At 41.5% G+C, this 26,142-nt stretch overlaps 1 protein-coding gene across 1 annotated transcript in view; it reads left to right on the top strand.

Annotated features, from left to right (window-relative positions):
- Nucleotides 1-26,142, top strand: part of AFF1 (ALF transcription elongation factor 1) — a 202,367-nt gene that overhangs the window by 82,263 nt on the left and 93,962 nt on the right. The window contains exons 3-4 of the mRNA XM_054591768.1: nt 18,478-18,598; nt 18,985-19,908. Of these exons, the coding sequence (XP_054447743.1) occupies nt 18,478-18,598; nt 18,985-19,908 (1,045 nt within the window). The remainder of the gene's footprint in view (nt 1-18,477; nt 18,599-18,984; nt 19,909-26,142) is intronic.

The raw sequence follows: 26,142 nt of genomic DNA, 5'->3' as shown, positions 1-26,142 counted from the left end.
AGGTCCACGGTGCCATTTGATAGATGAATTTGTGCTTGCAGGTTAATCCTTTCTGATAAAACTTCAGATTTAACCAGAAGTCTCCGTAAGTGTCTAATGAAAAGATGGGCAAGCTCCCAGTGTGTGGCATCCTCTCAGATCCTGCTATTTTTACTAGTTTATTCTTATCATTTTTCCTAACATCGTGTTATAAAAATTTTCAAACATTCAGAAAACTTTGAAAGAAGAATTTCATAGCAAAAAGCTTTATTCCCAGATTATGTTATTAATGCTTTATTATACTTGCATTACCATATGTCTGTTCATCTCTTCACTGCTGTATTTTTGTCCATTAATCTCTGTTCTGTGCTTCTTATGTAAATTGCAGATATCCGTGTACTTTTTCCTGTTTCACCTTGTATGTCATTAAAGTTAAGTATTTTTACATACAGGTTTTTTTCTGTTGCCGTAAAATTTATGTGCCATGAAATGCACAAACCTTAGGTATCCTGGTAACCTTTTCACAGTACATACAGCTGTGTAACCTAAACTCCTGTAAGGGTACAGAACTAATCTTAGGGTTATTCTTTGGTGTGTATGAGGGAAGATAATTAGAAGATAAGTAAATATGCACATTCGTATTATATTTTTCTTCATTTGTAGGGGTGTCCAACTTTTTGGCGTCTTGGCGCCATGCTGGAAGAACGAGTTGTCCTGGGCCACAAATTAAATACATTGTGGCACATAATTACACGCAAAAAAAAACCTCACAGTGTTTTAAGTAAATTTACAGTTTTGTATTGGGCTGCAGTCAACAGCCACCCTGGGCTGCAGGCGGCCCACGGGCCTCAGGTTGGGCACTGTTTTAAGGTCATTTCTATTTTTTAAAAATTGTAAGATGTGTTTGATAATATCTCATTTTGTAGAGAATATTTGGGTAATTTTTTGAGGTCGCAGACCAAAACCTTTGGATGAAGGTATGCTTTTCTTTACCCATGTTGTTTCTAGCTAAGAATTCTCCTTGCTTGCTTTATTGAGTTTCTGGGATTTTCAACCCTCCTAAGGTATTTTGAATATTGTTTTTAAAAATAAAACCTCTCACTACTGTTACAAACTAAAATTTCTTCTGTCTCTGACCAGGGATATGGTAATTGCTTTCTTTAAAATAAGCAAAGTCTTCTATACAAAGTGCTTTGAGCATTTGAGTCCGACTCCAAAATCATTAATGATAAATTTTTTTGGAATTAGCCTTTCCTCCAGTGAAGACACTTTATGGGGAATAGAGACTCCTGTCTGTTTCTTTGAGACCTCCTCTTTTCTGGGTAATAGTAAAATGCACCTGACAGACTATAACCAAATCACCCACTGCTGCTTTAAGAGTGCATGGATTAGAGGAACGCTCACAGAATGGGGTTGTGGTTTTTCCAGGGTGATGATGTGAAGTCATGAGTAGGGAGGCAGAGTCTCCCCCAGAAGAGATGGACTTAGATTAGATGCTGTCCCTCATCCTACGTGGGTGGGCCCAGGGCTCTCAGAGCTTCTCTCCCGCCAGGATGAGAGAAATCTGGGGGTGATGGACTGTTTTACCAAGTAACTGTGTAAGCAGGTGGATCTGTAGGTAACCAGGGGCCTGGAGCCGAAAGTGTGTAAATTGTAATTTGTCGGTCAAATTATCTGGTTGCATGTTGCCTGTTTATTTCTATTTCACGAGCCAGGAGCTTTTGGTAAAGTCTGATATAAATATTTGATCCCTTTCATCAGCTCTTTTATTTTAAGGAGATGAATAGTTGAGTCTGTGATTGGACCCCAAGTCTAAGGGAAACAGCGTCCCCCTGAGGACAGGATTAATTAGTGAGAGGCCCTCTAGGAGCTTTTAAGTTCTAAGGAGTTAAGACATAAACATATGTAAGAGGTTCACTCTCCCTCTATTTCAACATCTCAGTTTTATCAACACTGTCAACCTGTTTCCTTGCACTGTCAGCCTGACAGATTTCCTTGTATTTCAATAAAGGTATTCAAATGTAGTGGTACAGTCTCCCAGCAGATGACTAAAGAATCAGCGTAACGGGGCACGGCCAGGGCCCCCTAAGGGTATTTGTAATGGGGTCCAGAAATTGGGGTGTCCAAGAAAAATATTCTCTGCACCCCAAGATGGACCGCTATGGGGGATGGAAGACCTGGAGCAGGGCCTTTGAGAGTTACTTTGTCTATCAGTAACAGGCCAGCTTCTTACCTGAAGTGGAGCAGGGCCATTGAGGGTCATTTTGCATGTCAATAACAGGATAGCTTCATTCCTTCTGTGCAAAAAGGGTTATTTTACATCTCAACAAGGCTAACCAAGAAGGCCTGAAAAACTTTTAATGCAGAATGTTACTGGGAGAGGAAGGAGAGACAGGGGCCTGTGGGAGAGACAAAGGGACACAGACTCTGGGGAACAGTGTGAAGACCACGCGGGAAGAAAGAGGGGAGAAAGGACTCTTGCTAGTGGGCCATGAGAAGGTGCCACATGGTTATGGATAAAGAGCTGGAGATCGCGGCGACGCAGCGGATGGTGCTGAGACCCCCGAGAGGCCTGCCTAGCTGAGCCCCGGACTCTGTTATTCTTTGGAGGGACGGTACCCCTGACAGGCCTGCCTGGCCAGACTGAGCAAAGGGGGAAGGCAGGACTGTGTGTGTCGGTGGGTGTTTTAAAGGGATTTTGAGGTTTAAGGGTGACATTTAGCCATTAATCAAACCTGTGTAACTTTTGAATAAATAGTTCTTTTCCTTTTCACCAAACTCTGCCATTGAGAGCCATAATTCCAAGGGCAGCGGGCAAAGGACCCACAACCGAGGGACCCCAGGGAAGTGGAGGGGTCATTGTTTCGGTAGTAGCATCTGGGCATCCCCCGCCCCCCCATGGGTCCATTGTTCGGTAACATCAGGACATTTGAGGAACAGTAAGTTCTGACCTTTAATAGCAGCCACAGGCTTCATTCTTCATATTTTCCAAAAACCACACCCGCCTGCTGGAGTAGATAGCTCAGTGTAGTTGGATGGACTCACTGTGCCTTGGGAGATTTTAATCCTGGAGCTTCTCCTAATGTTTTCTTCTTCTCTGCCATCTCCCACATATTCTGTTCTTTTCCATTTCTTTCACCCTAAAATTAGAAAGATTGTAGTGTGACTTTCATTATTCCATTGAAGGTGCTGCTGGCATCAGTGACTGGGATGTTCTTTATGTTTCCTACTATACCCCTAAACTTCCACCAACACACTCTTTTTACAGACCTTTTGAGGCTGTTGACTGTTCGGCCAGGCAAAGTATTGGAGGTGGAGAGGCTGAATCCTAGAGTTATTAGATAACATCGTATGGAGAGTGGCTGCCAGCTTGGTGCACTTATCACCACTCACTACATTATGCCAGTCTTTTGGAATGAAAGAGGAAAGCATTACAATTAGATAATTAGAAGAATGGCTATTTCTCATCTCTCATTATGGCAGGAAAGCTGATAACAGGGAAATTTGGTATTACTGAAAGACTGATATATTTCAGCAGAAATAATTTTAGAAGCAGTCTGCACTCCACTCCTTTAAAAAATGAAACTTTAAAATTCACCCTTTGTTTTTCTTTCTTACTGAGGTAAGGCCTAGTCCAGGGGTTGACCAGCCTTTTTTTGTAAAGGGCCAGATGGTAAGTATTTTAGGCCTTCCCACCCATGGGTCTTTGTTGCAATTAGTCAACTTCGCAGCTATTCAACTCTGTTACAGGCAGTATGTACATAGATGGGGGGGGGGGGGGGGGGGGGGCTGTGTTCCAATATATTTTATTTACAAAAACAGACAGTTGGGCCAGATTTGCCCCATAGGTCATAGTTTGCCATCCCTTGGTCTAATCATTCTGCTTTATATATTTTTTAATGTACATTTTTAGGTTGAAGTTTAAGTATTGATCAATATATATTCAAATAGGAATGTTTAAATTCCCTGCCACCCTGCCACCCCGCCACCCCCTTGCCACCAGTAGCCTTATTCTCCTTGGACTAATTTTACTCACAAGTCTGAAGTTTCTGCACTAAGCATGCCCGGAAATTAAACAGTTTGAAGTGGGAATGTTCAACTAAATGTTCTTTTACATTTACTACTGAACCTTTTAAAACTGGAATTTTCAGTGTTGCTTCAGCAAACAGAGTGATACATGGAAGTCTTGAAATAGTGTAAAGTCATTTGAATTGAGAAGTCAGGCCAGACACTGCACAGTAAGAAGCCATCGTGAGTGGGCGGGAGCTCTGGGGACAGCGAGACTCTGCCTGTTGGGCCAGTGAGGAGGGAAGAGAGCTCGAAAGGGTTGATCAGTTTGGCTTTTGTGATTATCGCAGGCCACAGTTAAGTCCATTTGTATTCTCAACTTTGACATCCCCATTGTGTTCATTTTCTAAAATTGACAGTTTTCCACGTGCAAAGTAATTTGAAACCACGATTCACGCTGAGGAATGTTCACAGACTATTCTCAGGCAATTGCTGCCCTACAAGACCATTGAGGATCTAGGCCAGCCCAGTGGAGCTAATGGCTGTAAAAGACCGTCATCCCCACAAATTATCAAGGGTTCTTGAGAGAAATTTGGAGCTGGAGTTGGGGGATGAGGTAAAGTGGGTGTGAACACCCCATGGTGAATGACCACTCCTGCGACTTAAAAGCTTTCCGGCAGGGGCACGGGGCCCCTTCCCCACTTCCAAACTTCTGCTTGCCCTTCAAGCTCAGATGTCACCGCTCCTGATTAAATCATCCCAGGCTCCTCCATTTAGCCTTCTGTTTTTCTCTATTGATTCTTTAGCACTTGGAGCCAACCTCTTCAATCACTCTTAGAGCTACTCCCCCTGCTTGTTTATTTCTCCCTCTAGATTGTGGGATCTCCTTAGGTCTAGCGCATACATGGGGCGGGCATCAGTATTTACTGGAAACATTTTCTGCTTTCATTCTGTGAGGCTTAAAATCTTGAATTGGACTCCAGAAAACTATAGTATAGATAAGAGTATTCATGCCCTTAAATAGCTTGAAGGGGCCTAAGTAATATTTAAAATGCAATTTTAATGTTTGAAGAAAATAGTTTACAATTAGAGGCCTTGTTTAATATTAATTATTAGTGTATTCGGTAATTTTGAATGTTTGATTATTTTCTTACAATAGATGTATTAGCCTCTGCCTTTCAAAGAGAGTGAAAATAGAAAATTTGAAAGCATTTTAAAGCAATATCTAAAAAATCCCAAAGTTTATTTCATATCTTTTAAAATTAAATTCTCAGATTGTAGTTATTGGTGTTGAAAAAGGTGGAGGAATACTTTATTAAGTTTCATAAATATCCTTTATTTTAAGCAAGTGAACTGCCCGTTGGCAGTGATGGGGAAAAGATAATATATTTTGTATATAAATATTCATGGCTGGGCCGAAATGCAGCCCAAAGAATCCTGACAAGCTTTGTAAGGCTCATAGCACTGCTTAGCAGAGGTCAAAAAGAAGGAAGACTTCTCCAGAAAAACAATGACTTACTGTTTAGCTTTCAGGAGATGCCAGTTATAATGAGTGGTAGGAGGTGAGCTGGGGTTATGATGAAAATGAGAATATTTAGAAACATGTAATTGTTTCTTGTTGCCATATAAAATACCAATACATGTTTCCAGCTTTCCTCCTATAATAATCTCCCTGTTCTTCCTACTTGAAATGCCTGTGGAATGAAATGGAATGGAATAATGAGATTGCCTCTACGTTTTATGACATTAAGCTTCTTTCTGTGGAAACAAGTGTGATGGGCAGTTCAGGAGAGTTAACTGTAAGTCAAGATGTAAAGAAAAAAATTCTGATGAATCTGTAAAAACAGTATATGTACAGTTTGTTCTTATACTTGTCTGTTTTGTGAAAGATGCAAGTAAGATTAGATATCTGTGTTTTTATGTCCATGTGTTTGTTAGAGACTGAAAAAAAAACCCACCTTTTCCATCATAGGAAGTTTATCTTTTTATATGTGTGTGTCCACAGCAGCCTGTTTCGCTGTGTTTAAAATGTAATGGGCAGTGGTTTTTACTACTTACATTGACTGGGGAATGGAGGATCCTTGAATTTGCTTTTAGATGTATGCTCCAATAATGGAATGTGCTTCTTTAAATGGATAGGGGAGGAGCTCCACAATGTTTTATTGTTGTTTGTTTCTTTGTTCACTAACTGAAAAATGTGTTGATGGGTCTCTGTGTACTCATTTCAAGAAAAAGATGTTTTTAAAATGTTTTTTTCCTGTTATCTTAACGTTTTCTTCTTAGGAGAAATAAATTGCTTCTTGCCAGTTTCCTTGTTATCCTATTGTTCCCCACTATTCTTATCAATACACAGACATTGCTTTTCCTTTCATTTTCCAAACGTAAGCCTTTTCCTGTTGCTTTTTGGTGTTGGTTAGCAAGTCTCAAGGCTGAGCATTTGTTCTGGCTGAAGCTGTACTTGGTACGTTGGCCCAGTTTCAAATGGTTCTTCTTATCGTCTGTGGTGCAATTGGTTCTCTGGAATGTGTGTATTAGAAGTTCAGTCACTGGGGAGGGACCCTCCCTTCTGGAAGGATAAATCCTGTACAGGGTTCCAAGCTCGTCTATAGAATTCATTCAGTGTGGTGTATGCTGGGCATTTTCTGGTATTTAAGCTGTTAAGTGACAAAATCCACTTAGTATGTTTAATTTCTTATGATGACTGTAGAATGTCTCTTTAAACAAACAAACAAAAAGAAAAGCCCAACTTGCTCCTGAATAATGTCTTGAAAGAAGATTTGCCCTTTTTTTTTGTCTTTTACTCCCCTTAGGGACATTTCAGCAATCTCAAGAGATACAAGATTAATTTGGAAATGATTTGTTCTTCTCTTGCTTTGTGTTTGGCAATTGAAAAGTTGATGTATTAATCAGTTATTTACAGGATACTGTTCATAACTGCCTGGTTTAAAAAAAATGCATCTTTTGAAAATGTTTCTGTTAACTTCAAATTATATGATTAAGAAAGAGAAAGAGACCACTACTTGAGTCTGTGTGTATATGCAAAATTTCATCCATTTAACAAATATGCTTTTAGCCTAATGGGTTAATGTTTCTCATATAGTGAGAAGCAAGAAAAAAAGGTGACTGACTTGCAGAATGTGAATTCTTCCTAGAGGTGAGTGTGGGGGAGCCAGTCATAATTAAACAGATAAATGAATAATAGACAAGATAATTTTAAATAGTGATAAAAAGAGATAAAGCAGGGTAAAGTGTTAGACAGCTCCTGCTGGTGGAGCAAAGTGGCCATTTAGATCTGGGACCTCCCTGAGGAGTTGATTTTTAAAACCTGAGATATTAGTGACAACATCCTCAGCTGTAAGGACAGAGCATCCAGACTAGGATCAGCAGCACACAGCTTGAGCGCTCAGCCTGTTTCAGGCATGAAAAGGCCACTGTGGCTAGTGTTTGAGGAAGGACAGGGGGAAGGAAAATATAATTGGGAGGTAGCAAGTAAGAGGAAGTATGCTGGGCGTGGAGCCTTATAGGCCAGGCTTCTGAGTGAATCTCAAATGCTGAGGGAGGCCTATCGAGGGCTTTCAGCAGTGGAAGGAGCCACATAATCCGGTGGGCATTTTAAAATTATTTTTTCTACAGCTTGTGTTTTCTTTGTTTTTCCCCAAGATGCGTTTATACCGGCATGAAGAGATTTTTCATTGGGGGATTTTTGTTGTTGACGTAATCCTGGAGGCAGTTTATTAATATCCTGGATCTTACTGATTTGAAATGAAATACGTATTGGCTATAAATGTTGCTCAAATATTCTTTTATTTTTAGTGTAGTCTACTTGGGCTCTTATGACTATGGCAAGTATGGCAAACTGAAGAGTAAAACCTGTAACACTGATAAACAATATGTATGGTGTTATTAGCAGAGGCAGCTTTCATGGCTGATCTGGGAAACAGTGATGTCAGCTTTCATCTAGGTTTGAGTCATTTGATGGGTACAACAGTCTGGTAAAATTGGCTTTAGGTATCAGACAATGAATCATATTTTGTCATCAGATAGTAAGTCCTGCAGTGTTCAGGAGAATTTTGGATTGTTTGAAATTGAGTAATGCTTGGGTATACGGTTGGCCCTTGAACAGTATGGGGATTAGAGGCACCAATCTCCTGAGCTGTTGAAAATCACATACAACTTTTGACTTCCCCAAAATTTAATGGTTCCTTGGTATCTGGGTGTGATCAGTTCCAGGAACCTCTGTGGATACCAAAATCTGTGGATACCAAAATCTGTGGATTGTGTAATCCCCACATAAAAAGGAGTTGCTCAATGCAGGCTTCCTGCATCTGTGGCCTCCCAACTGTGAATCAGAAATACGACAGGTATTAATCGGGGGAAAAAATGCACGTAAGTGGACCCACAAAGTTCTACCTTGTGTTGTTGAAAGGTCAACTGTAATTATTTCAGTCAGAGATGTATATATTAAGCACCATTTTTGCTAAGCACTGTGCTCTCAGGAATAGTCCCTTGCCTTTAAGAAGCTCGTAGTCCAGTAAGGAAAATCTGTCGGCACTTGTACAGTCCATCTCATTTTCGTAAATGTAAACATGGGCAGATTAGTAAGAACAGGTGTATCCAGAGGAAGAAATCATTCACAGCAGAGGATGGGAGGTGAGAGGGGTGGCTGAGGCTAGAGGCAGTGATATTTTGGAAGCTTTTGAAAGTCACGTGAGGAATTCATTAGGGAACTGGCAGAGAGAAGGTCTGTGTTTTCCCCAGCCTCCCAGATCCTTGTACTCAAAGGGTCAAGGGGTGAGGCAAGGAGTGGATAATCCATGAGTGGAAGCCTGGTGGCGAAGGGCATTACTTGGTATTCCCACCCATCAGCTTTGATCCTGTAGGCAGCAGGGATCTCAGAAAAGTTGTTAAGTAGGTGAATAACAAGATAAGATGGGTGATTTTTAGAAAGATCAATCAGGCAGCTTTGTGGAGCTAGACAACCCAAGATGTGGAGCCTGTTGGGGCTATGCTCCAAGTGAGAAGTGTCCATACAACCCTGTTTGAATCTTGGATGCTTAGTAGATTTTTTGCCCAGAACAGTTTTTTAAAGTTGAGCATGAATTAAATAAGGGAAACCTTTAAAAAAAAAAACAACACAACAAAACATTAAGCTTGCTTGTCTACATTCTTTCTTAGCTTGTGACCACAGCGTTCTGTAACGTCCCAGACTTTCTCCGGCCTCGCTCTTTCGCAGGGATGTGGTGTGGCCCTTCGCGGCCGGCTGAGCGGGCAGTGAGGATGACCTGGCGATGAGTGCAGTGCTCTGGCCGGTCCCACTGCAGGCCGGGCTGGCAGGGGAGGAGCCAGCAGCTTCTGCCCGTGTTTCTGGTTGGTGCCAAATGAACAGCGCCAACAGAGCAGGCGGTCAGAGGTGGCTCTGAACACCAGGGACCTTTATAACCGCAAGGGGAGACATAAATAACTGGTCAGGTGGCAGATTTATCTCTAGTGAGCCTCTTGCCACTATAGGGGGTAATTTCTGTAAGTCCTTTCAATTAACTGCCAGTAAGTAGTGTCAGTATGTTAGGGAACACTTCTCAGAGACTGGGTTTTCTGGAATTTGTCAGTAACATTATGTTCTCATTTCAAGTAACATTGAACAAGTAGTTTATTAACTCCTAGCTACAGATCCTCAAATCCTTGAGGTTGAGAATGATTTTTTTCCTCTGATGTGCTGTGTATAATTGTGTCATTTACATGTTGGCCCTCCTTAGTCGGTACTAGGTTTTTATTCTCAAAATGTGTTTGGACGGTAAGGGACTTGATGTACTGCACCTGGGGATGCATTAAGCACATCACTTCTTTCCCCTTATCCTCCTTTTGTTACAGGTGTGTTTCCCTGCCCACACATTTCCTCCACTCCCCTTTAAGACCAGTTAAGGAGGGGGACAAGTTCTTGTGCTTTTCCACCTAGATGGTAAACATGCCTCTCAGCCCTTCCTGGTGTGGCTTAGTGGATTGAGCACCAGCCTGTGAACTGAAAGGTCACCGGTTTGATTCCCCGGCATCCTCCATGCCTGGGTTGCGGGCCCTGTCCCTAGTTGGGGGTGTGCAAGAGGCCGATCGATGTTTCTCTCCCTCTCTGCCTCCCTTCCCCTCTCTCTAAAAAATAAATAAATACAATCTTAAAAAAAATACCTCTCAACATGCATTTCTGTGATCTAGTAAGAAACAAAATGGGCTACAGTGAGACTACTCCAATTAAAAAAACAGCAGCGGCTGGTGTTTGAACTTTGGGCTATAGTCTCTAATATACTGCTTTATGCAGCTGGTTCTGTAATTATTATTTAGTAATAATCTAATTACTGAGTCAAGTGTTCAAAATCAGTTTTTCAAGGTTCCAGTGAGAGTTATTGCCAAATTACCATTATCACAATATTTCTTGACCCCTGATTTTGATGTTGGTATATGTGTATAAAGCTATTTTTATTGTTTTTAATCAGCTTTTAGTACACAGATAATAAATGAATACCTTTTTTTGTGAAAAGAATGTTCAAACAGATGTTTAAACAGAATACTCCCTAAATCAGTGGCCCCCAACGTTTTTGGCACCAGGAACCGGTTATGTGGAAGACAGCTTTTCCGCAGACCTGAGGCAAGGCGACCTGGGGAGCGGGGCAGAGGCGGGGGACAGGATGCTGAGCCCAGGCGGAATGCCAGCTAAGCTTCCCTTGCCCCCCACCCTCCTCTTACAGCCTGTGCGGCCTGGGGTGGAGGCGTGCGGGCTTGGACCCTGCCCTAAATCGCCGTGTTATCGCCAGCCTCTTCCAACCCTGATCTGTACTCCTCGATAGATTTCTATCAAGTGTGTCCTTGCAGACCCTTAGTCCATAGTAACACAGGCTCATTGGTTCCTGGAGGATTCATTTTGAAAAGTAAATGAACACATCTCCTGTAAAGATTGAAGTGACTTTTTTTTCAAGTTCCCCCAAGTAGGGGCTGTCTCAATTTAAAACTCGTGGTATGTCTTTCAGCTATGTATAATATCAAAGATTGATTCAATTTTGCAAAAACACTACCCTTTCACTATTATAATGAAGCTGAGCATTCTGTGACAAGCAGAAGGGAGTACCAGAGAGAGCTATTACTTTGAGATGATCCCCTGGGAGCTCCTCCAGGAAAACAACTGTGACATAATGCCTTTTTGTCATTTGACTTGGCTGATATTTGTTCTCTAAGTAAAATCAGATATTGTATTAGGATTAAGTCTCTGATTTTTTTCCTTTATGCAGGGTGGGCAAAAGTAGGTTTATGGTTATGAGTACGCAAAACGGCTTATTCTGGCATTATTATTTATTAATTGTATTATTTTCCATACGAACAACTGTAAATCTACTTTTGCCCCACCTTGTATTTATTGTGTGTATTAGGTGATAGGGAAGGTAATGAGAGTGAAGTCATTGGAAGATTTAGCTGAGTGATTTTTATTGTGAGAAAGCCAGTTGCGTAATTCTTTCGTACACACAAAGCAAGAGAGGGGAAAATTCTTCATTTGTTTGAAGCAGCATTTCTTTGCATTCAGACATGGAGCCACTTTGATTTCCTATGTTCAAATTGTATTTATGAGTCATGCAATTTAATCACAAGACTAATTTTGTACTTCGAAGTACACTTATATTGCCATTGTGTGAAAAATGTTCTCTGGATGTTCGGTTGGAGGAATAGAAAAACATGAAAACAAAGGGCCCGAAGGTGGACTTAAAAAGTCACCAGGGTGCCCTGACTGGCGTGGTAACTCAGTTGGTTAGATGTCATTCTCCAAAGCAAAAGGTCGCCGGTTCAATTTCCAGTCAGGGCGCGTGCCTGGGTTGGGGTGTGTGGGGAAGGCAATCGATCGATGTTTCTCTCTCATACAGTGATATTTCCCTCACTCTCACCCTTCCTTTCCCTCTCTCTAAAAATAAATAAGTAAAATCTTTAGAAAAAAGAGTCAGTGGGTGGCTTCCAAAATAAAAAAGTTACTTGCACAAGAACCAAAGCGTGCTGTCCTTTTGCCTCTGTTACTTGGTGACCACTCTAGGCCAGAGTTGCCCAACTTCTGTGAACAGACTTGTGAGTTTTCTCTTTTGCTCTCTCCTTTGTACTGTCAAAACAAAATGGCATAGTGCCTCTAAAACAGTAAAAAGACTCATTCTTTTCCATAATTAATGTACACTGTTGATTTTAAGATTTTCCCTTTCTTTCCCGCCAAGGTCTCGTCCATGCCTCTGAAGATAAATACACAGGAGAAATTACACACTGTCCTCCAAGAGAGAATTAAACTTTTCAGTGTGAGTTCTGGAGAGAGTTGGTCACATCTCTCAGAGGAAGGTCTGTGTGAAGTGATCAGTCAAGGGTGATAAATGGGTAGTCAGCTGTGCTCAGCCTGCCCTGTGGGCCAAGGGTTGCCATGGAAGCGCCCAGTGGCATTCAGCAATCCTGCATGACTAACCTAGATTAGCAGCAGGGCCCATGGGCTCATGCCTTGGAAGAAGGTGCCTTGCAGCCTGTAGATAGGAGAGCCAGCGCTTTGCCCTGCATCTCAAGCCCAAAGCTGGCCTTCCTGTTAACTGTCTTTTCCTCCTACATGAGTTCTTTCTGTTTTAGTGCAAGGGACAGAGAAAAGGGAGGCTCACTGTCACTGATACTTACAGGGCCCTAATTTCTTCATTTTACCACAGTGTTTTCACACATTCTCCCAGAAGCATTTGAAAAGCCCAAGTAAATGTGCTCTGACAGGTCCCAGCATGGGGCTGACTAAATGACTGCATTCAGGGCCTGAATGAGCAGCTCTGAATTCCACAGGAGTTTCCCCACCTCTCTGAAAGCGAGAGCATCCTGGCATGTTTTAGATTTCCAGGCTTCGTTCAGGCTCCTGCGCTGATTTAGAGAGTGGTGGAATTGTCTGCAAAAACATCTGTGGTGCAGTCCACCTTAGTAATGGCTTGTGCATTTGTGTTCTGCAGGGTGAGTCTTACACACCACCGCTCTCACCAGGCCCTGGAAACTGAAGTCTGTGGTGTCCTCCATCAATCTTTCTAGTTCACTTAGTTAAAAAAAAAAAAAATGTGGTGGAAGAGGTCATTCGATGCATTTTGCAGAGAACTTTTTGATGCATTAGTGTTGAACTTTGCAGATGGTGGACTGTGGTATATGGTCCAAAAGCAAGAACTTGGCTACTGAAAGAGATTCTTTATCTAAAAATACTTTTGCAAACTTCTGGGGCACTCATGGATAGCTTTCTACTGGGTGGTCAGACTTTGCTCCCTCCCCCAAGGCACATCAACACGTGGACTTGTTTTGTATGCAGTCAGCTGCTTCAAATGACCATGTGACTTGATGTTTTTTGCTCCCCAGGTGGGGACTCCTGGGCTCACCAGAAAGCTGGCACTGAGGCCCTAGCAACAGGGCCTTTGTCAGTCAGCCACACATGAATGGGAACAGAGCCCAGTAGCAGGCTACTTTGGTGCAAGTTTATTTACAGTCTGTCCTTGAAAGAAATTAATGTGAAAAGCCCTTTTGCCCATTAGAAATTACTTGTGGATTCAGAGGTTACTATGGGGTCAGTCACCTCAAATCTGTAAGTTTAAAAAAAAGACCCTAGAGTAAGCATTGTAGCACTGTTTTTGTAAGTTGTAAAGCAGCTTCATGCTGTCGGCCATCCCTCTCTCGAAGGTCCCTGTTCTGAGGTCCTTAGGCAAGGATAGACGTGCATGGGTACATTTAAGCAAACATGTTTTATGTTGTGAGATTGCTCTGCTGTCAAGGATACTGCCTGAATTGTTGAGGAGACTAAGGAATCATAAAGAATTATGCGTGCAAGTTAATGCACTCTAGCACACCTTCTTTGTCACTGCCCGGTATAACACAGATGGAGAGCTTTGTTTGCAGACTGTGGTTGAGAACACAAACTTTGGTGCCTGGCAAACCTGACTTTGAATTTGTGGATGTACCATTTGTGGAATTAATAAGTCCCCTTTCACAGTCATGAAAATTAAGTAGGACACATTTGATGTACCTAAATCAGAGCCAGCTGAATGACAGATGCTGAGGGGTGGCAGTCTTGGGCTGTGCTGCTGCTGTCACCGTTGCTGATGTTTTTGGGAAGCCCAGAGAGACTATGCCCTCTTTACAGCCCTCAGCATCACCTAGAAGCTTCTTAACTATGTCGATCTCTGGCCCCACAGCTGGTTTACTGTTTAGGGGTGGGTCAGTGCAACCTGCGTTTTAAGGAGCCCTCTAGTTGACACTCTCTAAAGGCTGATGACCTCTTATCTAATACAAAGTGCTGTGTAGAAATCAGCCACGGTGAACTTGCAACTCTGTTCTGTGTGGAACAGTGAAAAAGTCTGACAAAGCTGATGTTGGGGTGAGGTTATCCTGTGAGAGCAAGAATGCGTTTTTTTCCTCCACACCGGAAAAAAAAATGCCTTTAATTAAATGAAGTGATAGTCAACTTGTAATTATTCAAAGGTAATTACAGAGTCTGTGAATCATGTAGGACATTTACTGCTTCCTAAAATCCCCCATTTAAAATATTTCCATCCACCTCCTCCTTGCTTGCACCTTGTTTTAAAAACAATTAGTATAGAGGTTGAACAATGGTTTACTCATGCTATGAACTGTGTTCATGTTTTTTAAAATTTACATTTCCCCTGGTTTCAGAATGAAACCAAGAAAAGGAAAATATTCATGAACATATTTGCCTAGTCATTTTTAACAAACCATTTCTTAAGCCATTGCAAACTTGGAATAAGTAAAAGCCAAATAAATGAGAACACTCACCCATTACAACTGACAAGTTCCTGTTAGTTACAAGGAGAAGTAACCCAGAAGAATGAGTGCTCACAGCCTACCTACCTTAGATATTCCTGGGAACTGTGGACTGGGCATTTCCTCTTCTGCCTTCCTCTGCCTTGCCCAGGAGACTTGGTGAGTGAGACCCAACTGGGAGTTCGTTGCCCATCAGACAGTGTGGGTGAGGATGAGTTTCTCGCAAAGTCTAGACCGCATACAACTCACCCCACCAGTGACACTCCTGTCGTGTTTCCTCACCTGACTACTTCTCAGTTGAAGGGGGTGGTGAATAAAAAAAGTACATTCAATGTTTGTCTTTCAGTTGGTATCGTATTACATGTCTGCCAATAAAACCTTGGTGTGGGTTAAGTTTTTTTAAAACTAATGAAGTAAAACCTTAATTAACTAGAATCCTTAATTTAACAGGATTTTCTCCCTGTGGGAGGCATGAATTTTGAATCACACAGCAAGCAAGCCAGTGTTAGGAATTTATAAAGTTGGGTTTTCTCGTTATTTCTGTAGCAGTTTTTATTACTTTAGAATGAAAATCTACAAGTGTGGTGGAACCTAACCAATGCTGAGCTGATTGATTTAGGAGTATTTTAGTCATTTTAAACCAGTGTAGTTTTTCTTAAAGATGTGTGTGATGTTGATAAGAAAATTAAGTGAGGACTCCAAGCAGCCTGATAGTTGAGGTGCTTCTATTCACACCCTCACTTTCAAACCTGGAACTGAGAGTTTTGCAATTTAGGGTTCCCTTTTCTGAGACAAAGGTAGCAATTACTTAGAAGTGGGAAAAAACTCTTATTTTATAAAGCAGAACCAAAGGCTGTGAACACTTGCAGGTGAATAAAGGTATCGGCACTCCACAGTTGGAACCAGCAGAATCTGGAAAGCAGAGCAAAGCAGATACCTCCATGGTCCATGCACCAGGCAGCTTTGGAAAAAGAGAAGCTGGGGCGTTAAGGTCACACAAAGTTGGCTGCATGCCTCACCCCTCCTTGCAAACAAGGTGGCTGGAAAGCAAGTTTTTGAAGGGAAAAAAGAAGTTATTTCCTGATCAGCACTCTTACATGGCTCCCATAGTTGTTTGTTAATATTAGATAAATTTTTTTTGAGCAACAAGAGTAATTACCAAAATCCTAAAATAACGGTAAGGAATTCTTGAATGGTCATCAAGTCTGTGATGATGTTATCAGTAAGAAGTTAGCCTGTCTGAAACGTGTGAGATTCCACACTGTTAAAGACTACTCTCTGTAGCCAGCCTCTGGTTTAGTTTTTTCTCAACTTTTTCAGTATGCTCACTGACATAAATTGTTCATTTTGTAGTTTTAAGAGTTTTCTTAAAATCTGATATTGAGATGTCCACCATCTAGGCAAAGTTTTTATATGATTACCTAGGCCGATAATTCTTTATCACACTCAAGTGAATTCAACTAGATAGCTTAGCCTCTCCCACCTTTAGATCACGGATGAGTGTGGTGATTGGGGTGGGCTGTGTAAGAGGGGCAAATGGTAATGGACAAAAAATACAATAAAAAATAAATTTTAAAAAAGGAGCTATGGAAATAGCAGACCATTTTTTAGACGGTTACAATTTTTAAAAATTGTTTTTATATATGTCTTCCAGAGTAAATTTTTTAAAAGAAAATTAGAAGTACATTTATAAAAATATACTGTAAGCATAGTGGCTGTTTTTAATTTTGAAGTATTTAATGGTTAGTGTTTATGTAAAGTACCATACTTTAGTACCAGTAGAGAGAAATACAAGTTCTGTTATAAATGGAGTTCACATTCTAGGGGAAAGGGGAGAAGAGAAAGAACCACTCCAGGTGTTTTATCAGCACATGCTCAGTGGATTTTAGGAAGCCTTTAGAGTAGGTGACATCGGAGTCACTCCAGAGATTTGCTGGTAGTTGAAAATTGGGAATGTGGGTGCGCGGTTGTGAGAGAGGCAGAGGGAATTTGTGTGATTAGAAGGAAAGCATCAAAGTTGAGGATATTACGGGGGACAGGGTACAGGCTGGTGTGACTGGAATACAGACAGGCAGGTGGTTTGCGAGAGAGTCACATTTTCTGGGTAAGCTCATCCTGGAAGAGCTGGTCATCTTTCAGTCAGTAATGAGGGTTCTTGGGTAGAGAACAGGAGGCTGACTTTACAGGGTATGTGTGGGGAATTCTGCCAAGTGGAATGCATGTGGCAGGCCAGCAGGGAGAAAGGGGGATAATTTCTAGAGTAGATCTGTAGTAGATTATGGAGGGGTTTTAATGTAAATCAAGGATTTAAGAGTATTGTGCTCAGGCTGTGTAGCTCAGTTGGTTAGAGCGTCATCCCTGATAAGCCAAAGTGGCAGGTTCGATCCCTGGTCCGGACACACACAAGACTCAACCAATAGATGTATAAATAAGTGGAACAACAAACTGATGTCTCTGTCTCTCTCTCTAAAATCAATCAATCAATAAAAATTGTAAAAAAACAAAATAGAGCTTATTCTGCAGCAGTGAAGAGCCATCAGCTTATTATTTTAAAATATGGTTAGTGATGTGAGAACCAGGGCCGTAGATCGTATCTCTTTCCATGAGAAGGCTAAATTAGAGGGACAAGATGTGGGGAAGGCAGGGAGACCAGTAAGTTGGCTCTTGTCAGAGAAAATAAGAGAAGTCATGAGAGAGCAGAGAGGCCAGGATGTAGGGTCGGGGAGGGTGTCTGGCATCATGGCTAGAATTTCTAAAGGTACATATAATCTTGGCGAGACAATTGAGTATTTCCCTACCTATTTATTCAAGCAATGTCGGGGTAAGAATTCAGTACATAACTAGAAGCACGTCTATGAAGACAAAGTCTTTTATAGTTCTTATTTTCATTATCATATCTCACATGTGCAGTTGGCAGGGAGTAGCTTGTGGCTGATGTGGGCCCAGCCGCTTTCGGTGCAGACGCTAGCTAAAGCTGCACGCTCTTTGGTTTCCTTCTCTGTGTTTTGTTTGTCAGTGAATGCATTTTAACCTTTTTGGTGCCAGGGCTCATGATTTAGGGTACATTTTTATATGGTTTAACTAGAGCAATCAGATTACTTGTAAAATTGGATTTTTCTGTCCTTGGCATTTGAAATGAGAAATAAAAATGATCTTGAGTTTACATGCCAGGACACTCCCAGGAGAATAGACAGAAAAAAGTAAATGCTGTTTTGGGTACCTGGTAATCTTTTAATTATGGAATAAGCCTTTTGATTTTAATCTTCTAAAATGTTTAGTACTGATCCAGGAAAACAGCTTTTTAAAAGTTCACATCCTGCTGACTCTTTCAGATGAAAAGCTTCCACCTCTACTTTATACTTTGTGAGCTGAAAGTAAAAATACCGTTAATCTTGTCTCAGTTCCACCACTGCCTATAAAACACCACTTGGTTTGGAGTCAGTCTTGAGCCGCAGAGGCAGTCACCCAAAGTGAATGCGTAGGTTTCTGGAACCAGAACTGAGGCTGGAGGGTCACAGCCCATTGACTGAGCCTTAATCTAGGAGTAAGTTGAGAGACTGATGCTTTCTTTAAATCTTCTTCCCTGTCATCGCTTCTTCTTGACCTACCGTTGCCTTCCTCAAACATGTATGTATGCACAGCATATCTTGGATACTGATAAACTTTATTGTTTTTGTTATTCTGTGGCATCTGAAACAGCTTGTACAATGAAGACAGAAACCTGCTTCGAATTAGAGAGAAGGAAAGACGCAACCAAGAAGCTCACCAAGAGAAAGAGGCATTTCCTGAAAAGATTCCCCTTTTTGGAGAGCCCTATAAGGTAGTTATTGTATACTGGAAAGTCTGATTGATCATAATATTTAATTCTGTGATAAAAGTGTGTTGGAACAAGGGCCATGACTGTGGAAATAAGACAACTTATTCTAGAGATTGTTTCTGAAAACAAAATACGAAAATTCTCTGAACCTTGTTAGTCAAAATTACCAAAGTTTGTGGTAATGTAGTCTTCTGTATGTAGTAATATTTTCCATGACAGGCTTTTCAACAGGGGAGCTTAGTTTAAATTGCACATGAAATTCTGAGTTACACATTAAATCAAGGTGTTTCTTTTTAAGTGCTGGTATGTAACATCGTTTATTAAATGTTGGTTGTTTTTTTTCTTCAGTATCTAACTTTGCTGTCCTATTTTTCTTTTTCTTTTTTCAGACAGAAAAAGGTGATGAGCTATCCAGTCGAATACAGAACATGTTGGGAAACTATGAAGAAGTGAAGGAGTTACTTAGTACAAAGTCCCACCCTCATCGCTTGGATGCTTCTGAAAATAGGTTGGGAAAGCCGAGATATCCTTTATTTCCTGAGAAGGGGAGCAAAGTTCCATCCCACTCCTTCAACACCAGTGTCCGTCACCAGCCTATTAGCACTCCTGCCTCCGGACCACTTCCTGTAGGTAACGTTAGCCACAATCCAAAGATGGCACAGCCAAGAATGGAATCAATGCCAAGTCTCCATGTCAAAAGCTATGCACCCCCGGACAGCCAGCACCTAACCCAAGATCGCCTTGGTCAGGAGGGCTACAGCTCTGGTCATCACAAAAACGGCGACCGCAGAGCTGGTGGAGACCACTGTAGTTCGATGACAGACTTAGCTCCAGAGAGGGAGCTTTCTCCGTTACTCTCCTCTTTACCTTCCCCAGTGCCCGCTCTGTCACCTGTACATTCCAACCAGCAAACTCTTCCCAGGACACAAGGAAGCAACAAGGTTCACAGCAGTAACAATAACAATAAAGGCTACTGCCCTGCCAAATCTCCCAAGGACCCAGCAGCAAAGGTCCGAGATAAAGAGACCCCTCAGGACAGTGTAGTGGCAGTCTCCAGCCTTGGGGTAGTCCCTCCCCAGCCACCTTCTCAGTCTTTCCCCCCACCTTCCCTCCCCTCGAAAAGTGTTGCAATGCAGCAGAAGCCCACGGCTTATGTCCGGCCCATGGATGGTCAAGATCAGGCTCCTAGTGAGTCTCCTGAACTGAAACCACCGCTGGAGGATTACCGGCAACAGACCTTTGAAAAAACCGACTTAAAAGTGCCTGCCAAATCTAAGCTCACCAAGCTGAAAATGCCTTCTCAGTCAGTTGAGGTGAGTGGAATTTCGTATCTGGGGCAATTCCAGTGTGAAGGAAGATTTTAGATGGAAGTTCTGGAGAGCTCTGGGGGCAAGGGCACTGCTAGCTTTTGGATACGGAAGTTCATTTTTGCCTTAGAATCTTGTTGACCTACAAAAAATCCAGGTCTGAGACGGAGTACTGATGGCAATATTGTTATGTGATTTGCACAGAGATTTTTTTGGAAATCCTTTTATTGAGCCTAATTTACATACAGTAAAATATAGAGATTGTAAGTATGGTTTGCTGTGTTTCAAAAAGTATGTACACCTGTATAACCTACCACCTAATGAGGTAGAGGACATCTCTATCATGGGAAAATTTCAAACAATGTTTTGAGCTGTCTTGCTTTTGTTTTTGGGGGGTTTTTTGTTGTTCGTTTTTTTTCGGGGAACACTGGCATCTTTAACCCTGTAAAGAAAGTAATTTTTTTGGTTCCTCAGCGCCAGTTAGTTTTTCTTGAGATACAAGCCATAAAAAAAGTAAAAACAAGGTCAAAATGTTGAAGGCAAACTGTTAATTTTTAAAGATTTGTTCCTTGTAAACTTACTGTAAGAAACTTTGAAACTAAAGTTCTGTTCTAATATATTTTATTCACCACCTAAGAAAGAAGAGTGAGGGGTGTGCTGGTATTTGAGAGTGAGTTACAGATGTAATACAGAATGTTTTTCAACTATGGCTTTTTCAGGTAAATGAAATACTGTATCTTTTTAAACAGAGGAAAAAAACATCTTTTTTTTGCTCTTTGATAAATGGCAGCATTATGTTTGAACGAGGTGACTCAGAACACACATCCTATCACTGAAATTCTAAATTATTGCTACTGACTCCAAAATTCAGATTAGTAATGTAAAGTAAAATATTTGAAGTGAATTTTTAAAGCTTATTTGTTAAGTTGAAGTCTGTGGTTTTGTTACATCTATTGTATAAACATTCAAATGTGCATATCTATTGCTCAAAGACTTGTGTGCACCGTGACAGCAGTCTTTCATAGTGCTAGAAGGTAAAATTCCTGAAGTTTATATATATATATATATATATATATATATATTAAAAAAAAAGCAGATTCTAGGATCCTTAGCTGGAAAGATAACCCTTATCTTATTTAAGGAGAAAAATCTGTTCCTTGGTGTTGTCAGTTTTTGGTTTAGAAGAGGTTAGGGTTCTGTCTACAGTATGCTCTTGAGCTGGAGTATCTCTAGATGTCTCTAGAATGTGACTTGTTTGGTGGCTGAGGAAAAACAAGAAAGGGGCAAATAAAGCAATTGGTAGAAATGACCACATTGACAGAACTGTGCCTTTAATCCCAGTTTACAAAGATTCACCAGAAGGAGCCATTTATTGAACACGTTGTGCTGCAATGGGATATAGGGGGAAGGAGCAGACTGCAGGCGGGAAGAAACTAAGTGAGGTCTTCCCTCCTCCAAAGGAGGGTCAGCCTGCCTGGTAATTAAGACAGTAAAGAATTTAATAGGATTTGCTTTGCTTTATCTGTCAAATAGGATCTGTTCTATTTCCCTAGTTTAAAGAAAAAACAGATAAGGGGAAAATGTAACATTCTTTAAAAAAACACTGAGCTACTAAAAGTTGCTTGAAAATAATTTTAAGACAAAATAGCAAATATTTGTATTATCTACCAAATGCCCAACCATATACCTAAGCACAGGGTAGAATGCCACAGAACAGCGGGTCGAGACGGGGCAGCCCACACACATGGAACAATTAGAGGACAGTTGAGTACAAACTACTCACTACTAGGTGCTTGAGCAAGTTTCAAGTGTCAGCCTGTAATACTGCGAACCCAGGCAAATTCTGCCAGTAGGCTTCCCAGTAGTCTTTCAGGGAAGAGGATCCTAGTTTACTTTTTTCTTTCTTGGTGGAAAAAAAAGATAAGTAGAGTTGAGATTTCTCCAAGGTCTTATTTAATATATAATTGCAAACATTAGGACTATGTTGGATGGCCCTTCCGTATTTTCTGAGTGGACATGTGAAATGAACAAAACCTTCCATAATTTTGATAATTGGAGAATGGGAGTTTTTTTTTGGCACAAATGCACCTGCTGTCAATAATTTAGTAGATACAAACTTTTCAGCTTTGGCCTGTGTTTGCAGCCAGCGTTCATTTTAATTCTGTGACTCTGTCTGGTTTCTGCTCAGGGCTCCCATGTCAATGACAGCTACAGGGCCAGCCCCCTTGGAGCCTCTGGGCAGTGCTGGTTTGGGGAGCGGGGGATGAAACTGAGGGCTCAGGATGTCTTTCATGAAGAGAATTAGGACCCAAGAGCTTGGAGGGAAAGGGAACTAAATCTGCGATGCATGGGTATCGGTACTCTCTAGCTAGTTTTGGATTTGATTTCGCTCTTTTAACTAAGAGCTCATATTTTGCATACTTAGTGTTAATTTTCTGTTCACACACCCACTTAAATGAGTATATATTTATGTTTTTAAGACAATGTAGATTCAATTTAAAAATCTCATATTGTATTCTAGTGATTCCAAAGAAAGCATAGAAATGCGGGACAAAAAGGGAGTTAAACACAAAGCAGCTGAACTCTGAATATAGAACCAGAATATTAGCAATATCCTGGGCTATTTGTGGCTTTGGGGCCAAAGGACAGAGAATGAGAAGCAGAAGAGGAAGTTGGCTATTGGTAGAGCTGTAAGGAGGGGGCTGGGGTAGCTAAGTGGTTTTTCCTTATTTGCTTAATTTGTCTAAGGCAAGTCAGAGAAGGTTTTCTTTGCCGCTTTTCTGAATGTGAGGGTTTTGTGGTTCATGTCACTGCCGCCCCTCCCCCACTGCCTCCATGAAGCAGTGTTTTACAAACTGAACCAAAATGGGAAAGTCATCTCATCTGTCTGGTGTGTCTTCATACTGAAGCCACACAAGAGTGGAATCTGTCCTTTCACTTCATGGGAAATACTTGGTTTGTATATTTTAGTTGGTTCTCCTAAAAAATCGTGTTCTGCCCTGACTGGTGTGGCTCAGTGCATTGGGCATCATGCCGCAAGCAAAAAGGATGCTCGTTTGATGTCCAGTCAGGACACATTCCTGTGTCTGCAGGCCAGAGGCCGGGTTGGGGCTCATGTGAGAGGCAACTGATCGCTGTTTCTGTCCCTCTCTTTCTCTCTCCCTTCCCCTCTCTCTAAAAATAAATAAATCAAAAAATTTAAAAAACGATGTTCTTTTCTGGGACAAGTCATTCTTACATTTAAAAATTAATCTTTCCTAAAATGCTAGAGGAAAAAAATATCAAAAATTTGACATTCTGACTAAATAAAGACTTGGACCGCAAGAATGTGCACTTGGTTTTCTCTGGGTATCCGTTTTAGTTGTGTGTCAACGGATGAGTTTTAAGATGTATAGCAGCTTAAAACTCATCGGAGGACACAGCCAGTACTTGCTGATCTCATATGGGTAACTCCCAGCTGTAGGGATGCACATCGAAGATATACCTGCCCAAGTGGAAGATTGCGGTCCCTTTATATTTGTTTTTTGTTTTTTGTTGTTGTTGTTGTTGTTGTTTTTTGTCCAAAGGTAACAGGAAAGTGAGAGAAAAATCATGGCATCCTTGTGTGTGTAGGTTCCTGAGCACAGACCTGGGAAAGGAAGGAGTGCTTAGATACAGGATTTATGAGATACGCATTTTATTGAAAGGGAGAAATAGAATAAGCTGAGATAGGTATGTCAAATTGTATGCTGGTCTTAGAAATTAGAATTTAAAAAAATATTTTTTGATTATGATATTACAGTTCCATTTTTCTCTCTTTATTCCCCTCCACCTGACACTGCCCATCCCCCAAGCATCTCCTCCCACCCCCCAGTTCATGTCCATGAGTCATACATATAAATTCTTTGGCTCCTCCATTTCCTGTATTATTCTTAACCTCTCCCTGTCTATTTTGTACCTACTGCTTATGCTGCTCATTCCTGTACCTTTTCCCTCATTCTTCCCCCTTCACCTTCCCTCTGATCTTCATTTCTATGATTCTGTTCCTGTTCTAGTTGTTTACTTATTTGTTTTTAGGTTCAGTTGTTGATAGTTGTGAGTTTATTGTTATTTTACTGTTCATAGTTTTGGATCTTCTTTTTCTTAGATAAGTCCCTTTAACATTTCATATAATAAGGTCTTGGTGACGATGAACTCCTTTAACTTGACCTTATCTGGGAAGCACTTTATCTGCCCTTCCATTCTCAATGATAGCTTTGCTGGATAGAATAATCTTGGATGTAGGTCCTTGTCCTTAATGACTCTGAAGACTTCTTGCCAGCCCCTTCTTGCCTGTAAAGATTCTTTGGAAAAACCAGCTGATAGTCTTAAGGGAACTCCTTTGCATGTAACAGTCTCCTTTTCTCTAGGGGCTTTTATGATTCTGTCCTTATCTTTAATCTTGGGTAATGTAATTATGATGTGCCTTGGTGTGTGCTTCCTTGGGTCCAACTTCATTGGGACTCTGAGCTTCTTGGGTCTCCTGGAAGGCTATTTCCTAGGCCAGATTGGGGACGTTCTCCCTCATTGTTTGTTCAAATAAGTTTTCAATTTCTTGCTCCTCCTCTCCTCCTTCTGGCACCCCATGATTTGGATGTTGGAACATTTTAAGTTGTCCCAGAGCTTCCTAAGCCTCTCCTCATTTTTTTGAATTCTTGTTTCTTCATTCTGTTCTGGTTGAATGTTTCTCTCTTCTTCTCCAAATCGTTGATTCGAGTTCCAGTTTCCTTCCCTTTACTGTTGGTTCCCTGTATATTTTTCTTTATTTCACTTAGCATAGACTTCACTTTTTCCTCTATTTTGTGACCATATTCAACCATTTCTGTGAGCATCCTGAACCAGTGTTTTGAACTTTGCATCTGATAGGGTGGCTATCTGTTCATCATTTAGTTCTATTTTGGAAGCTTTGATCTGTTCTTTCATTTGGGCCATATTTCTTTGTCTCAGCCGGCCGTATGTTGGGAGAGGTAGAGCCTTAGGTGTTCACCAGGGCAGAGCGACCCAGGTCACTGCATTGGGACGCTGTATGTGGGGGAGGGTCCAAGAGGGAGCGATACTGCTTGCTTGGCTCTCACCAGCTTTCAGTCACTTCCCCAGCTACCCACGAGCAAATTGGGCCTTTCTAGTGCTGATTCACGAGTAGGTGGGTTTGTGTGCATTCTAGGACCCCGTGGGTCTCTCCAGTGGACTCTCCTGTGTGGCTGGGAGTTTATCCTGTTGCCACAACCACCACAAGTTTTTAAAATTCCAGAGATTTTGAGGCTTTCTTTTCCTGCACTAGAACCCTGGATTGTGAGGTTTGTCTCGCTCCCCAGCTGTTCCTCCCAGTTTACCTGCAGGCAAAACCTCCTGATCTGCCAGTCCACCAGCTGCAGCCCCTCTGCAGCCTGGGCCTTCAGCCACTGCTGCCTTGCTGTGTCCTCTCCGCCCCGGCTGCCCATCTCTGCCCCCGCCTCCCGGTCTGGATGAATGTTTCTTCTTTAGCTCCTTGGTTGTCGGACTTCCATACAGTTTGGCAGTTCTGGTTATTTTTTGTTTTTAAATTTGTTGTTCTCCTTCTTTTGGTTGTGTGAGGAGGCAAAGTGTATCTACCTACGCCTCCATCTTGGCCAGAAGTCCAGAAATTAGAGTTTTAAAGCTAAACATACAGCCCTTTCATTTTTGCTAATAAGGCCCAGGAGGGTGAAGTCACTTCATTTTGCTAAAATTTATAGTTAGTACCAGAACCAGAGTTAGAACTCCTGGTTCTATAATCTTTGTGCTTTTGCTTGTTCTTGAGTATGACTGAAGGCCATTGGAGGATTTTGAGTAGGGGAATGGTATCATTTTGGAAAAAGATCATACTGGCTCCTTGGTGGAGAATGACCTGGAAGGGCAAGAGTGGGCAGAAAGAGGGAGAACTCTTAGAGTGTGCACAATGATGATGATGGCTTGGAGTTAGGTGTGTAGCAGTGGACATAGTGAGAAATAGATAAATTTCACATCTTTTTGGCAGGGCACTGATAGGCTTTGTGCTTGATTGGAGATGGGAGTGGGCCTGAGGTAAGCGGCAGCGAGGCATCAAGGGAAGCTTGTAGGTTTTTTTTGTTTGAAAGGTAGGGATGGTGGGATGATCCTAGCTATTTGAAATGGATTTGACTTGGGCAGAACAGGTTTGGAGGGAAAACCAACAGTTCTGGATAGATCATGTATTAAGTTTGAGATGCTATTCTATATCCAGGT

Source organism: Pteronotus mesoamericanus, unplaced genomic scaffold, assembly GCF_021234165.1.
Source record: "Pteronotus mesoamericanus isolate MK-2021 breed Mesoamerican mustached bat unplaced genomic scaffold, CSHL_Meso_final scaffold_232, whole genome shotgun sequence".
In the NCBI taxonomy this organism is placed as follows: domain Eukaryota; kingdom Metazoa; phylum Chordata; class Mammalia; order Chiroptera; family Mormoopidae; genus Pteronotus; species Pteronotus mesoamericanus.
The sequence above is the reverse complement of the archived record's forward strand: the minus strand, read 5'-3'. Positions and strand labels throughout refer to the sequence as shown.